At 43.7% G+C, this 11,825-nt stretch overlaps 6 protein-coding genes across 6 annotated transcripts; 3 read left to right on the top strand and 3 right to left on the bottom strand.

Annotated features, from left to right (window-relative positions):
* The first annotated feature begins 1,056 nt into the window (after positions 1–1,056).
* LOC109534390 (myrosinase 1) lies at positions 1,057–3,326 on the top strand. Its single transcript, XM_019900057.2, has 10 exons — positions 1,057–1,155; positions 1,236–1,367; positions 1,558–1,771; positions 1,823–2,023; positions 2,086–2,221; positions 2,272–2,366; positions 2,427–2,596; positions 2,650–2,920; positions 2,978–3,084; positions 3,144–3,326. Exons 1-10 carry the CDS (start codon positions 1,118–1,120, stop codon positions 3,271–3,273), a joined length of 1,494 nt encoding a protein of 497 aa, XP_019755616.2. The 5' UTR covers positions 1,057–1,117; the 3' UTR covers positions 3,274–3,326.
* Positions 3,327–3,404: 78 nt separating this feature from the next.
* Positions 3,405–5,480, top strand: LOC125503232 (cell wall integrity and stress response component 4-like). Its single transcript, XM_048663276.1, has 3 exons — positions 3,405–3,597; positions 3,656–3,907; positions 4,575–5,480. Exons 1-3 carry the CDS (start codon positions 3,555–3,557, stop codon positions 5,345–5,347), a joined length of 1,068 nt encoding a protein of 355 aa, XP_048519233.1. The 5' UTR covers positions 3,405–3,554; the 3' UTR covers positions 5,348–5,480.
* Positions 5,481–6,484: 1,004 nt separating this feature from the next.
* On the bottom strand, positions 6,485–8,375 carry LOC109534392. Its single transcript, XM_019900059.2, has 4 exons — positions 7,716–8,375; positions 7,516–7,662; positions 7,311–7,460; positions 6,485–7,253 (listed from the first exon to the last, which is right to left on the bottom strand). The coding sequence occupies exons 1-4, from the start codon at positions 7,759–7,761 to the stop codon at positions 7,018–7,020; spliced, it is 579 nt and encodes a 192-aa protein (XP_019755618.1). The 5' UTR covers positions 7,762–8,375; the 3' UTR covers positions 6,485–7,017.
* A 363-nt stretch (positions 8,376–8,738) lies between these two features.
* Positions 8,739–9,143, top strand: LOC125502371 (DNA-binding protein SMUBP-2-like). Its single transcript, XM_048663268.1, has one exon. The coding sequence runs from the start codon at positions 8,739–8,741 to the stop codon at positions 9,141–9,143; it is 405 nt and encodes a 134-aa protein (XP_048519225.1).
* A 65-nt stretch (positions 9,144–9,208) lies between these two features.
* LOC125503230 (NEDD8-activating enzyme E1 regulatory subunit-like) lies at positions 9,209–10,723 on the bottom strand (the record flags this gene model as incomplete). The annotated part of the gene is made up of 5 exons (XM_048663269.1): positions 9,209–9,489; positions 9,538–9,766; positions 9,817–10,089; positions 10,144–10,313; positions 10,366–10,723. Coding segments are annotated over 5 exons (1,260 nt in total), but the record flags the coding sequence as incomplete, so codon positions are not given.
* A 59-nt stretch (positions 10,724–10,782) lies between these two features.
* Positions 10,783–11,817, bottom strand: LOC109534398 (enoyl-CoA delta isomerase 1, mitochondrial). Its single transcript, XM_019900067.2, has one exon. It carries the CDS (start codon positions 11,702–11,704, stop codon positions 10,862–10,864), a length of 843 nt encoding a protein of 280 aa, XP_019755626.1. The 5' UTR covers positions 11,705–11,817; the 3' UTR covers positions 10,783–10,861.
* Between the last annotated feature and the right edge of the window lie 8 nt (positions 11,818–11,825).

Raw genomic sequence — 11,825 nt, 5'->3', positions numbered from 1 at the left:
AATTGAACACTTTAATCATGTAGTTAACAGGCAGAATAATCTATCGCACTAAATCACTGGATATTCCGGTAAGACACAAACGACCGACGTTCTGTTTCCTTCGTAGCTCGTAACAAACTGAAGATTTATTCGCCTTTTTGATACAATAATTAGGTTTTTATCTCATTCCGAACGCATCGAGCTACAGAGCGAACATAATGATATAATCATTTGCTAGAGAGCCCTTTGGATGAATCATCGCTCTTACTTTGCACTTCGATTTCAGTTTGTTTATTGTTGACACTTTTTTAGAAAGTGCCTGTTCGCACGGCAATATTTTCCAGAACAAGTTTCCTGTTCCAACTTGATTGCATGATTGCCGTAATCAAAGCGGTTTTCTCTGCGGCCAAAGATGAGACGCACTAAAAAATTTTATGCTGCTTTAAATGCTCTCGAATCAGTCTTTTGCTCGATTTTTATTAAACTTTGCACTTTTGCAACCTGATTTCTCATGTAAAGGCTGTCTAAATTTCAAATCCACATTCAATCCAGGTCATAATTTGTGAACGATTTTCTCTGCTCGGACATGAAGAGCGATGAAATACTAAACTTGATTTCAACACCAGCTCTTGCATGAATCTTTTGCTAGTTTTTAGGAGATTTCAGTCTTCTGCTGCTTCATGTGCTATTAAAGGCTCTCTAAATTTCAAATCCACATTCAATACTGGTCATGATTAGTGACGCTTTCCTCTGCTCGCGTCATTAACAGCGACGGAACACTTGTTGATTTTTACACGACCCTCAAAAGACTCATCTGCTGGAGCCTTTTGCCAGACATTTTTGAACCGTTCAACCTTAACAGCTTGATATTAAAATAAAGTAGATTTTATTTGCTTATTACAAGCTTTTACAGATGCAAAAGAACAATCTTTTGGGTCTTGTTATTAAGACAGTAGCGACTAATCCCTGTTGTTCAATTGTTGATTACGTGATTACAAAATAACACTCTTCACTCTTATCTCTCAAGTGGCCACTCTGGCCACCTGATAAGAAGTGATGATTCTAAATAAAAAGGAGTAGGTACTTCCTTTTACTTGACAGTATCCCGAATTAATCGGCTGCATTTGGAAGCTTCAGCATGTGGAAGTTTGTGGCCTTTGTGGCCTTTATTGCAAGGTAAGACTCTTCCATGGTGGTTTCAGCTTAGGCGTAAAATAGCATTTAATTAAAAAAACTGACGAATCTAACCCAATTAGCGTCACCTGCGAGGACGTTGCCCTAAGCAACAGGTATTTTCCGGATAATTTCAAATTCGGCGCAGCCACTGCCTCCTACCAGATCGAGGGCGCTTGGAACGAGGATGGCAAGGGCGAGCAGCTTTGGGACTGGTAAGCACTCCGAAGATTACCCGCGCCATTGGTGCAGATCGTCCAGCCCCAACACAACTCCCGTTATTAAACCGCATGAGTTTCCGTAGAAACGCCTTTGTTTACCCGCTTCTGCATTGTGTTCTAATGGGCGACGACTGTCTGCACCACGCATTGCACTTCGGTTAAACTTTTCGACTACCTCGCACAGGTACACCCATACATACCCAGACAAAATAAGGAACGAGAACAACGGGGACATCGCGTGTGATTCCTACCACAAGTGGCGGGAGGACATTGAACTGCTGAAGGAACTGGGTGTGAACCACTACAGACTGTCGCTGTCTTGGAGCAGGATTTTGCCCAATGGTACCGTCTACAATATCAACCAAAACGGCGTCAACTACTACACAAAGATTCTTGAGGTAAAACACACCCTATTCAGTTAAGGACCACTGCAACTGGCTTCTTATCAGACTCTTCGCGCTAATAACATCGAACCATTGGTTACGCTGTACCATTGGGACCTGCCGGTGGTGTTCCACGAGATGGGCGGCTGGTTGAACCCCAAAATCGCCGATTATTTCGCCGACTTTGCCCGACTCAGTTTCCAGCTGTTTGGCCGGTATGTCAAAACGTGGATTACCATCAACGAGCCACAAACCACCTGCGTTCAAGTACGTACAATTCATCAAAGTCGCCCTGGAGTTGGTAGAGAAAAACTTGTCGTTGTCCCTAGGGGTATGGAACTGGAGGAAAAGCCCCTGGATACGTCCACAGCGGGGACGGGGTCTACCAATGTGCTTACACCAACATTCTGGCCCACGCCAAAGCTTACCATATATACGACGAAGAATTTCGGGCCACCCAAAATGGTAAGTTCGCAAGTTTCATATACGCACATAACTTGGAAAACCGCCCTTAGGAAGAGTGTCCATTGTGCTGGACAGCGCGTGGGCTGAACCGGGCAGCTCCGAACTGGAAGACGAAGAAGCCGCGCGAACAGCAATGGCTTTCAGTGTAAGAGACGATACGGGTTATATTAATTGAAGTAAAACCCAACTGGGGTTGATCCTCTAGATGGGCTTGTATGCTAATCCTATCTACAACGGAAACTGGCCCCAAGTGGTGATCGACCGCGTAGGCAACCGGAGTCTGAACGAGGGCCTCCCTAGATCGCGCCTCCCTCAGTTGACTCCGGAGGAAATTGAGTATATCAAAGGCACTTCGGATTTCTTCTGCCTTAACACGTAAGAAACAACCAGGCAAAAATTGCACTGCCCAAACCCAAACCCTCTCTAAGGTATGGCACGTACTACGCCCAATACCAAAACGAAGTGAACGAGAGCATAGGAGACCCCAACTACTACTCAGACATCGGAATTCACACCTATTCAGATCCCGAATGGGAGGCAGTGATCGACTGGGTATCGCTGGTGCCGTGGGGCTTCAGAAGCCTGCTCAACTTCGTCTGGACTGAGTACGATGGAGTGGAGGAGATCGTGGTGACCGAAAACGGCTGGGCTGATGTAGAGACCATCTTGGAAGACACTCAGCGGATCAACTACGTGAGCGTAAGCGTCGAACTACCCTCATAGAGGCGGGCACAACAATAATGCGCAAATTCACAGCAATACCTCAGCGCCCTCTTGGACGCCTACTACGAGGACGGCGTGAATGTAACCGGATACACGGTGTGGAGTCTGCTGGATAACTTCGAGTGGACGAATGGATACACGTAAAGTCCTCTCAGGATATAAAAGCGGGGTTTCCAGCTCAGATGTGGGGGTTTTTCAGGCAAAAACTGGGCATTGTTCATGTGGACTTTGACGATGAGGAGCGAAGGAGGACGCCGAAGAGCAGCTACAGCTGGTACAAAAGGGTCTTGGCCAACAGGTGCTTGGTCGAAGAATGCGTCCGGGAGTGAGGAACGCAAACCTTATAAAGGATCCAGCTGTTTTCAATAAATACCTTACTCAATTTGGGTTTTCTTCTCCTTGAAAATGAGTCATCAGCGACGTTATTTATAGGGGATGTATAACCCGCGCTGGATATATTATGACAGATTCAATCCGTTGTTTTATTAATTTGCTGCAAATTGCTGATAATTAATTTAGCCATGATGGATGGACGCGATAGGATGAAACAACAATAAAAGCCGCCCCATTATCGCTAGCCATCCATTATCTGGGTGCCAGTTGAGGCAACATGTTCCATTTTCTTGCTCTGGGTGTGTTCTTTGCCGCTTTTGGTAAGGGTTTACGTGTGATGGACAAAACCGCACATTGCTAAGACAAGTTTTCCTTTAGTGGCTCTTGATGCTCAACAGTGCTACCGGTGCTTTGGCAGGCATTGGTGTAACGATGTTGCCCATCCAGATTTTGAGTCCAATGTCACTATAATGAATTGTCCGGCAACAGCTGCAAAGTTTTCCTATGAGGGTGACAGTCCCACGATTGCAAAATTCATCCACAGTCTGGAACGGTTATCGACCAGCTCTGGAGGAGAGGAAGGATTGAGCGAGACGACTTGGGGTTGCGTCACCGCAACAATACATGAAGGTGATAGTAACTTTTTTAACGAGAAAGAGTGGGAATGAAATGACTGATTGAACGTGCGCAATTATTGGCTTCATTAGTCACAGCTCCCAAACCTTCTAACCTCTAAAGCCATAGAAGCAGAAACGTGAACACTCAAGGCTCAAGGGTAAAGCACTTTAGATCTCAGAAACCGGTGGAAACAGCCAGTCAATCGTTAGGAGCTTTCCGATAAGGCGCTTCAAAGCCTATTTTTTCCTCCTCTGAGCTATAATGCAAATTTCCTAACTTCCACCGAGATAGATCAAGATTCGGATAAATTTCTGCTCATTTTGATCTAAATTCGTACACGGTTGACAATTATAACATTTTTTAATACAGTGTCTTGAGCCACCTTGCCCTATGAAAGATCCCTAACCTCTAAAGCGATAGAAGCACAATTTACTTGGATTTTTGAGCGCATTTTCCAATAACTAAGAAAAGTGCATACTTAGCAGTAATGATCTATCAACGGTTAGGAGGTTCCCAAAAGCGATCAATTCAACACTGATATGGCAATAAATTAACAATAAAACTGTACTTACCTGACTTAAAAATTGATTGGTTCCATTCGGGAGGCCTAACGCCCAATCAATCAAGTGCGAAATGGCAGCCAGATGTTCCACTGATCTCCTCCAAATTCCACTTTCAGCTCACGAAGTCCACACGATCCGCACCTGTCTCAATAACGCCGAAACTATATGTCCAGTAGTCCAGACCGTTGTCCTCAATCCCGACCTGAACGACGTGCCAGATGAAGTGGAACTGGATTGTGGAGGATGCATTGGCATGCTATGCAATGACCATAGTTTTGCCGCTCCGGATGCACCATCTACGTCTAGTACTGCGAGTCCTGAGACTACGAGTTCTTCTACTGCTACTCCTGATAGCACAACATCTTCCACAACCACTCCAACTCCGGAAACTTCCACTTCTACTACCACTACTGGCGGTCCTGATGGGACTACATCTTCTCCAACGGTTCCAAGCTCAAGCTCCACTACCCCTACCACTCCGGAAAGTACGACAACTTCAGCAACCACTCCAAGTCCCGAAACTTCCACTTCTACTACCACTACTGGCGGTTCTGATGGTACTACATCTTCTCCAACGGTTTCAAGCTCAAGCTCCACTACTCCTACCACTCCGGAAGCCACTTCAAATCCCGAGGCAACTAGTTCAACTTCAACAACTGCCTCCCCAGACAGTTCTACAACTACTACAACCGAATCCACTACAACCGAAGTTAGCACCTCCACTACCACCACAACACCAGGAACTTCTAGTACAACTTCCGAAGTTCCGGACACAACCGAAAATGCCCCTGAAACCACTACAACTGGCTCGGTGCAGGCCCCCAAAGGCTCTTATGGGTTGTTAATGCTGACACTTTGCATAGAATGGATTAGATACGTTAGGGCTTAGTTGTGAATACACTTACATGTTATGGCAATTCGTTGGTCATCTCACAAGTAGATTAAGGCGTGAAAACCGCAAGTTTACCTCAAATCTAACGCTTTTGGTTGACATAACGCAAGAATAAATCACATCCTGACAGTACTGGATTTTTAATCTGTCACTTTCAAAAATTTGCAAGTTTTGTCAAGTGAGTGATAAAGAAGAGTGGTTTTGTGATAAAACGTGAGTTTATATTTTCCATCAGTGAAGGAGAAGAGGCGCAAAGGCCGAAATTACTGTTTTGCGCTTGGTATCTCACAGACTGTAGCAGGTATCTTGAGTTAGAGAAAAAACATAACCTTTTTTTGATACAACTGCATTCTAACGCATAATCAAAAATATTAGCTAAAGAATAAAATGCATTCTATTCTATGGCCACTATGGAGCGTGACTTGTTTTGCCCATTTTTTAAATTCATGCGCCACCGACATTTATTGCCCCAATAAACTGCCGGATTACAGCAGGTTTCAACAATAGATGGATGGCTTCGAGTGTTTTAATTTATAGTGCGGATCAAAAGATGAGTATTCTCTCTAATCCAAGTGAAAATCTTTTGGAGATCAGACAGCCTGAGGTGTCAAAGAGTAATATATGAGGGTGGCGACAAAGCAAGCAAAGCGTATTTTTAGATAACGCGCTAAAGATCAATAAAATTAAAATAATTTGGAGGAAATGAGGAAAACTCTCAAACGCATTTTTTGCGTAAAGTAATCGAGTTACAAGCTGTTTAAGCACTGTCATTGAGACAGGTTAGTTTGTTGTTCGGTGATGCGTGCACGTCATTCGCTCTGTGAACTTTGCGAAAAATCTTGGAAATTTTTAGAGTTTGTGCGAAAAACTGTGGATTATCTGAAAGTGGAACCTTCTCTTAACAGTTTTGCGGTATTTTCCAGGTCGGTAGTGCGATTTTAACGTGACAATGTGATTTTTTAATGTGGCAAGTTACTGACGTTTGCTGTCAGGTCCAGCGACTTTTCCACTTTTTTGGCAATTTTGAAGTACTATTGACCTGCTTAATGGTAAGTGTTTGCTTACCGTAATTCACCCGCACTTTCCAGATCCTTCCGTGATTGGTAGGTCTTAATAAGTAGACAAACAGGAAAACCCCCATTAGTGTTAATTTAATGTGTAAAATTAGTGTAAAAAAGAGAGAATGTGGAAGTAGGTACCTAAATAAGTTAATAATACTGCACAAGTAATACTGGCCAATTGCATAATGAATCGTGAACAAACGAATGATCTAAAGACTAAAAACATTAATAATGATTAAGTGGCCTGTCCAAGCCTTTTTCACTGTGGACAGCTTCGAACAGTTACCATAAGCGAGCGCCATAGACTGGCAATGACTAGATTATTTATATTAATTAAGGCAAATTAACAAAAGCCGCAATTCCTACTTAGAGACTAATGGCTGGAATTGTTATAAATGGTGTTTACGATTGCTGGCAACGCACACTAAAAGCTACACACTTACACACACTTCCATCCGCGCTTAAGCACATGTAAAATCACATTCAGAATACCATGTTGTACAGGCCAGTACGGTTAATTTCGTATCAAAACAGCCAGGTTTGGTTCTTCAGAGAGCATGCCGCAGGTTAAAAAGCCAACCACACGAAAACAATTAGTTGCTAACTCTATAGCAGGAAAAGGCGAAAATGCGTCACAGCTATGATTAAGAATGCCCCGCGAAATTGATCAATTGAGCGACTGGAAGGTGGGTGTTGGGTTCCAGAGTTCCCTATCTGGGTACTTGGTTTGGTTTCCTCATTTTCCTCTATTGAAAAGTCCCCTTTGGGTGTATTTGGCTTGATAGGATTTTCAATCTCATTCTCACTCTCACTCTTCCTCCCGCTGCCCTCAATGTTTTTGGCTGGAAGTTAAAAAAAGACACTTAAATCGAGTATTCATTTTTTAAACTTACCCTCACCTTGCTCCTCATCATCTTCCTCATCGTCCGGCGGGCTCATTGAATTGCACAAATCTTTAGTGCAATAACAGAACTCAATAGAGTTGGCGGTTTTGCAATCGTTTAATTCAATTGCTTCGCAGCTTCGACTTAGAATCCGATTCTCGCTCACTGTAAATCAATAGCGATTTGTAAAGGCGTGAAAATGCGGAAGTATGTTAACTACCTTCCCTAGTCAATCGACAGCTTTTCCCATCAGCTCCGCAATCTTTCACATAGCCGGGATGTTCATTACTTTGAAACTCTACACAGGATGTTGATCCATCTTCCTGTCCCCCACAGGTGTAGCACTGAAGGGCTGTGGTTGTACCAACTGAAACCCAAAGATTCCATAAACGAATTCCCTTAATCCTGCCGTTTACCGACCGAAAAACAATGCGGAAATCACTGGAATTATTGCCCTAGGCCGCATCGTTATAGCGAACGTGATGAGTTAGCTACTAGCATTTACTAGAACAGTTAAACAGCCACTGTTTAAACAAGGTTTAATTGACTAAACGAGCAAGATCCGAAATTAGCAGGAAAACAAATAAATGCAAATCTGCTGAGGAATCTGAGGATGTTTTGATATGCGGCAGGCAGCATATCGGCGGCAGAGCGTGTAGGAAACAAATAAAAACAAGAGTCTAGGCAATATGGGGGGGCCTAGACGAGTAGGCAAGGCCTAGATTATCGACTCAATGTCACCAGGAATTTTCATTGTTGTTTATTTAAATGTAAATTGCACATTTACTTTTTTTACGGTAAATGAATTTTAATGTACCTAATTCAGTCTTTATTGATCTCTAATAAAGAACAAGCGGAAATGTTTATTACCGTAGTGTGTCATTTTATAAATGCGTCATTTTTATTGTGCCCTCTGAGGTTGTCTCAGAGCCTCAGAATGGAAGGGTTCTGGCTGGTTCTATTTTTCTTATTTGAATCTTTTAATTTGAACAAGGTATTTTTTATGGAAACTAAATTTTTATTGAAACCAAACATTTCTCCACTGAAACCAAGATTTTTTATCAATCAGGTTCTACCTATGAATTAAACTGACAATTAATTAAATTAAAATTAAAACTGACATGACGATGCAAGCGTGTAACGTTACACGTGTACGTGCAAAAGGCACATTCAAAAGCCTACCTTTAAGGGAAAATACCTATAGATTTCAAAATCACGGAATAAATCCTCACGGAAACCATCTGAGAAATGTGGTAGAAAAGTGGTATTTTCGTTGTGTTTTTAGCAAGTTACAGCTTACGCGAACTGATATGTCCGAAACCGGTTCTAGGGGTGCCTGCTAGTGACCCTCACAATAAGCGAGAACACTATACTGCCACTGTTGCTGTTTCTGTTGTTGTCATTCAAGATCTTAACCTAGCTTCTTCAGTTACCTGCCAAAAAATGTCTTGCACTACTAAAACGACCGAAAACACTCACGTTAAGAACAAGCAAAAAGACTTGCAAGAAGCCACCTCGTCCAAAGACGAGCAGCAAGTGCTAGAAAAGGTGAAAACCCTTGACAATGTGTGCACGTTCACCAAGTGCAAGAACAAAACAAATCTCATTGCCATTGACTGCAAGTTCTGCAAAGGGCGATTCTGTACTAGCCATGGATTGCCGGAGATCCATGGGTGTGGGGAAGCGGTGAGGCGCGAAGAACGAAGAGAATACATGCATCCCGACCCGAAGTTATCGCATGACAAGCACGAACAGGCCCAAACAAAGCTCAACATGAAACTGCGCCAAATGCAGCTGGAGCGGAAGTCCAAACAGGGCTTCCAGGACAAAGGAAAAAAAAAGAAATAAATGGTAATATTAGCTTAAGTTTTATCTACTACCATCATTTATAAATAATAGTAATAATTCCCAAATGAGAATAATTAACGCAGTTTATTTGTAACATATTTCCATTCGATCCCACACTACAAGCAAAACGACGCCGAAGTGCAATTAATGCCGTCGTAAATGAAAATATTGTTCAGTGGCTTATACTGGTTGGTAATCACCTTGATGACTTCTTGGGCTGCACAGCCCCCTAAAATCGAGGACACTGAATGCAACTCCGCGGTCCCATATCGGCACACCTCATAAACGCGCTCCTCCCTCAGGGCATGCGAGTAGCCCCATTCGCTGAGCAGCTTTCCAATCACCCCTGCAAACATACCATGAAGTTCCAATTAAACCATCCTTCCAACTTTACCTTTAAGCTTCAAAATATCTGGTTCCACTTGATCCTCGAACTGGCCAGGGTAGGCGTTGAATTCGCCAATAAACCTCTCTAGGCCCCTAAGAACCACATAATAGAATATGAGGCTATCAGGGTCTTCTAGATAGGCCGTTAAATCTAGATTGGTTTTCTGGTATTCGTCGGCAATGCATGTCCCCCTAATCAGGTGCAGTTCGCTTGAGTGCTTGCAAAAGTATTTCACCTAGAATGTCATTCATATGGAGCTGCTCAGTGTATGTTTAAGTCAAATACTTCGCTTTCCGTGATGGTTTCTTGGGACAAGCCGAGGTTTCTGGCTATTTGGGACGCGCGTCTGTAAATGACTTCGACTTGTTGCTGAGCGCGCTTTTGATAGATGTTTTGCAGGGTAACGTAACTGTTCGTGTCCGCTGCCATGTCTGGCAGTGTGCCCCGAACGGGCAGAGCCCCTTCAGCTTCGACCATTTCCCGCAAGGCTGCGCACATTATCCAGAAGGACGAACTGGATTGGGTCAAATTGGTGCAACAATCATCGTCTAATATCACCTAAATTCACCCATTGCTTTAGGCGGCTTCAAGCTTGAAATTTACGATAATTACTTGCACATGGTCCGGCACTGCTCTGGTGGTAACGCAAGAATTCGCATAATGTATGGCCTGCTCGAAGTTCTCATCTAAAACAAACCGTTGCTTGCCCTCCTCGGAGTTGCCACTGTCTCTGATCATCTGCTTTAGAGCCTCCTTTTCCACCCTCTTCTCAGGCAGTTTTCCTAAAAGAGTGATTCAGTTTGAACTACGGAGTTCTTGATTTGATTCACTCACCTTCATGGCTCTCCTTGTACTTGTTCAGGTAATAGCGCAGGATGACTGGAGGAGGCACATGGTTCTTCTCCTTCTGATCCAGCTGTTCGATGTTGACTCCATCCAGGTATTCTTGTAGGGCCGGCCACGGTATGTCCAATCGCAAATCAGGGCTTTCACTGTCGGGGTGCGCCTCTATAATTGTATGTTCCTTTATTTGGAGCCTCACATAGCCCAAAAAGCCGATGCTTCTGCAGACAAGCAAGGGCACGTTGCATTCCCATAAGTGCTTGGATAGAGTAACTAACACCCTGAAAAACACACAGAAACACTTACAATCCAAGCTGAGTTTAATATCTAAATTCCTATTATCAATAGTCTTTAAATGGCCTTTTTTCTGCTCGGATAACCTGTGAGAGTGTGAGTGAACAAAATAGATTTGGTTTTGCAATAAATTTTATTGAAAACATACAGTATGTAAATAAATTTATCAAATATATCGGTATAAAAGTAGATTCTAAGCAGCCTGCTTCTTCTTCAGGGCCTCAATATATAGCCCCAGGCCCTTCTGCACTTGGTCCTGCTGTATTGTGGCTAAGAACAGTTGTAAATCCGCCTCGCGCCCTTTCACCATACTCCTTATTGTTCCCCCTCGCACCGTTTGCTTGGATAGACTTCTGGCGAACGGCGATATTCGTGCAAAACTCCCAATAAAGCCCTGGGCCTTCTCCAAGCCTTCCTCCTTCGTCTGGACTACTTCATCGATCAGGCCCACTTTCAGAGCCTCATCAGTGGTGAAAAGCTTGCCGGTCGTTAAGGCTAGCTCAGTTTGTCGTTTCCCGATCACGTTTTCCATTGAGGCAGCAAACCATGAAGGGGCTACAATGCCCAGCTGAGTCTCATTGAGTCCGATAACAGCCTTGGGGACCATGATTCTGTATTCACAGCAGAGGGACAGTAAACATCCCCCTGCAGGGGCGGGTCCGTTTATCAAGGCAACGGTGGGAAATTGGGCGCTATAGAGCGAAATCCAAACGTCTTGCAGAGTGGTCCAGAACTCTTTCGCTCTATCCGGGTTGGGCTTGTACATTTCCAGAATGTCCAGTCCAGCGGAAAATGTCTTGAACGCACTGGTGATAATCGCACCGCGACTTTTGTTCTTTTCCAGGCCAGTTAAGGTTTGTTTGATTTCGGTCAGGAGCTCCAAGTTCAGGCTATTTACCGGGGGCCTTTGCAAAGTTACCACCGCCACACCACTTTTATCATTGACTTCCACATTAACTAAACTGGCTGCCGCACTGTAGTTTCTGGCAATTGCTAGGAATTGTCTGGATTTGCTTAAATGTTGTGATAAAGCCATTTCTCTTGGGCGTTAATTCGATTGCAACCAAATCGGAACTAGGCAGGTACAAAGGTTAAAGACTACAGCTCAAAAATAGGCCCCTCTCCTTGGGGACAACCAAACATAACCTCGCACAGTG

Source organism: Dendroctonus ponderosae, unplaced genomic scaffold, assembly GCF_020466585.1.
Source record: "Dendroctonus ponderosae isolate FM_Combo_2020 unplaced genomic scaffold, Dpon_F_20191213v2 Dpon_F_20191213_142, whole genome shotgun sequence".
NCBI lineage: Eukaryota > Metazoa > Arthropoda > Insecta > Coleoptera > Curculionidae > Dendroctonus > Dendroctonus ponderosae.
The sequence above is the reverse complement of the archived record's forward strand: the minus strand, read 5'-3'. Positions and strand labels throughout refer to the sequence as shown.

Coding starts and splice junctions, on each gene's coding strand:
- LOC109534398 (XM_019900067.2), bottom strand. CDS start 11,704: ATGGCTTTATCACAACATTTAAGCAAATCCAGACAATTCCTAGCAATT.
- LOC109534392 (XM_019900059.2), bottom strand. CDS start 7,761: ATGCGGCCTAGGGCAATAATTCCAGTGATTTCCGCATTGTTTTTCG. Junction 7,663..7,715: donor GATTTCCGCATTGTTTTTCG/GTCGGTAAACGG, acceptor TTTGGGTTTCAG/TTGGTACAACCACAGCCCTT. Junction 7,254..7,310: donor GGAAGATGATGAGGAGCAAG/GTGAGGGTAAGT, acceptor TTTAACTTCCAG/CCAAAAACATTGAGGGCAGC.
- LOC109534390 (XM_019900057.2), top strand. CDS start 1,118: ATGTGGAAGTTTGTGGCCTTTGTGGCCTTTATTGCAAG. Junction 1,156..1,235: donor TTTGTGGCCTTTATTGCAAG/GTAAGACTCTTC, acceptor TAACCCAATTAG/CGTCACCTGCGAGGACGTTG. Junction 1,772..1,822: donor ACTACACAAAGATTCTTGAG/GTAAAACACACC, acceptor GCTTCTTATCAG/ACTCTTCGCGCTAATAACAT.
- LOC125503232 (XM_048663276.1), top strand. CDS start 3,555: ATGTTCCATTTTCTTGCTCTGGGTGTGTTCTTTGCCGCTTTTG. Junction 3,598..3,655: donor TGTGTTCTTTGCCGCTTTTG/GTAAGGGTTTAC, acceptor GTTTTCCTTTAG/TGGCTCTTGATGCTCAACAG. Junction 3,908..4,574: donor CACCGCAACAATACATGAAG/GTGATAGTAACT, acceptor TTCCACTTTCAG/CTCACGAAGTCCACACGATC.
- LOC125502371 (XM_048663268.1), top strand. CDS start 8,739: ATGTCTTGCACTACTAAAACGACCGAAAACACTCACGTTAAGAACAAG.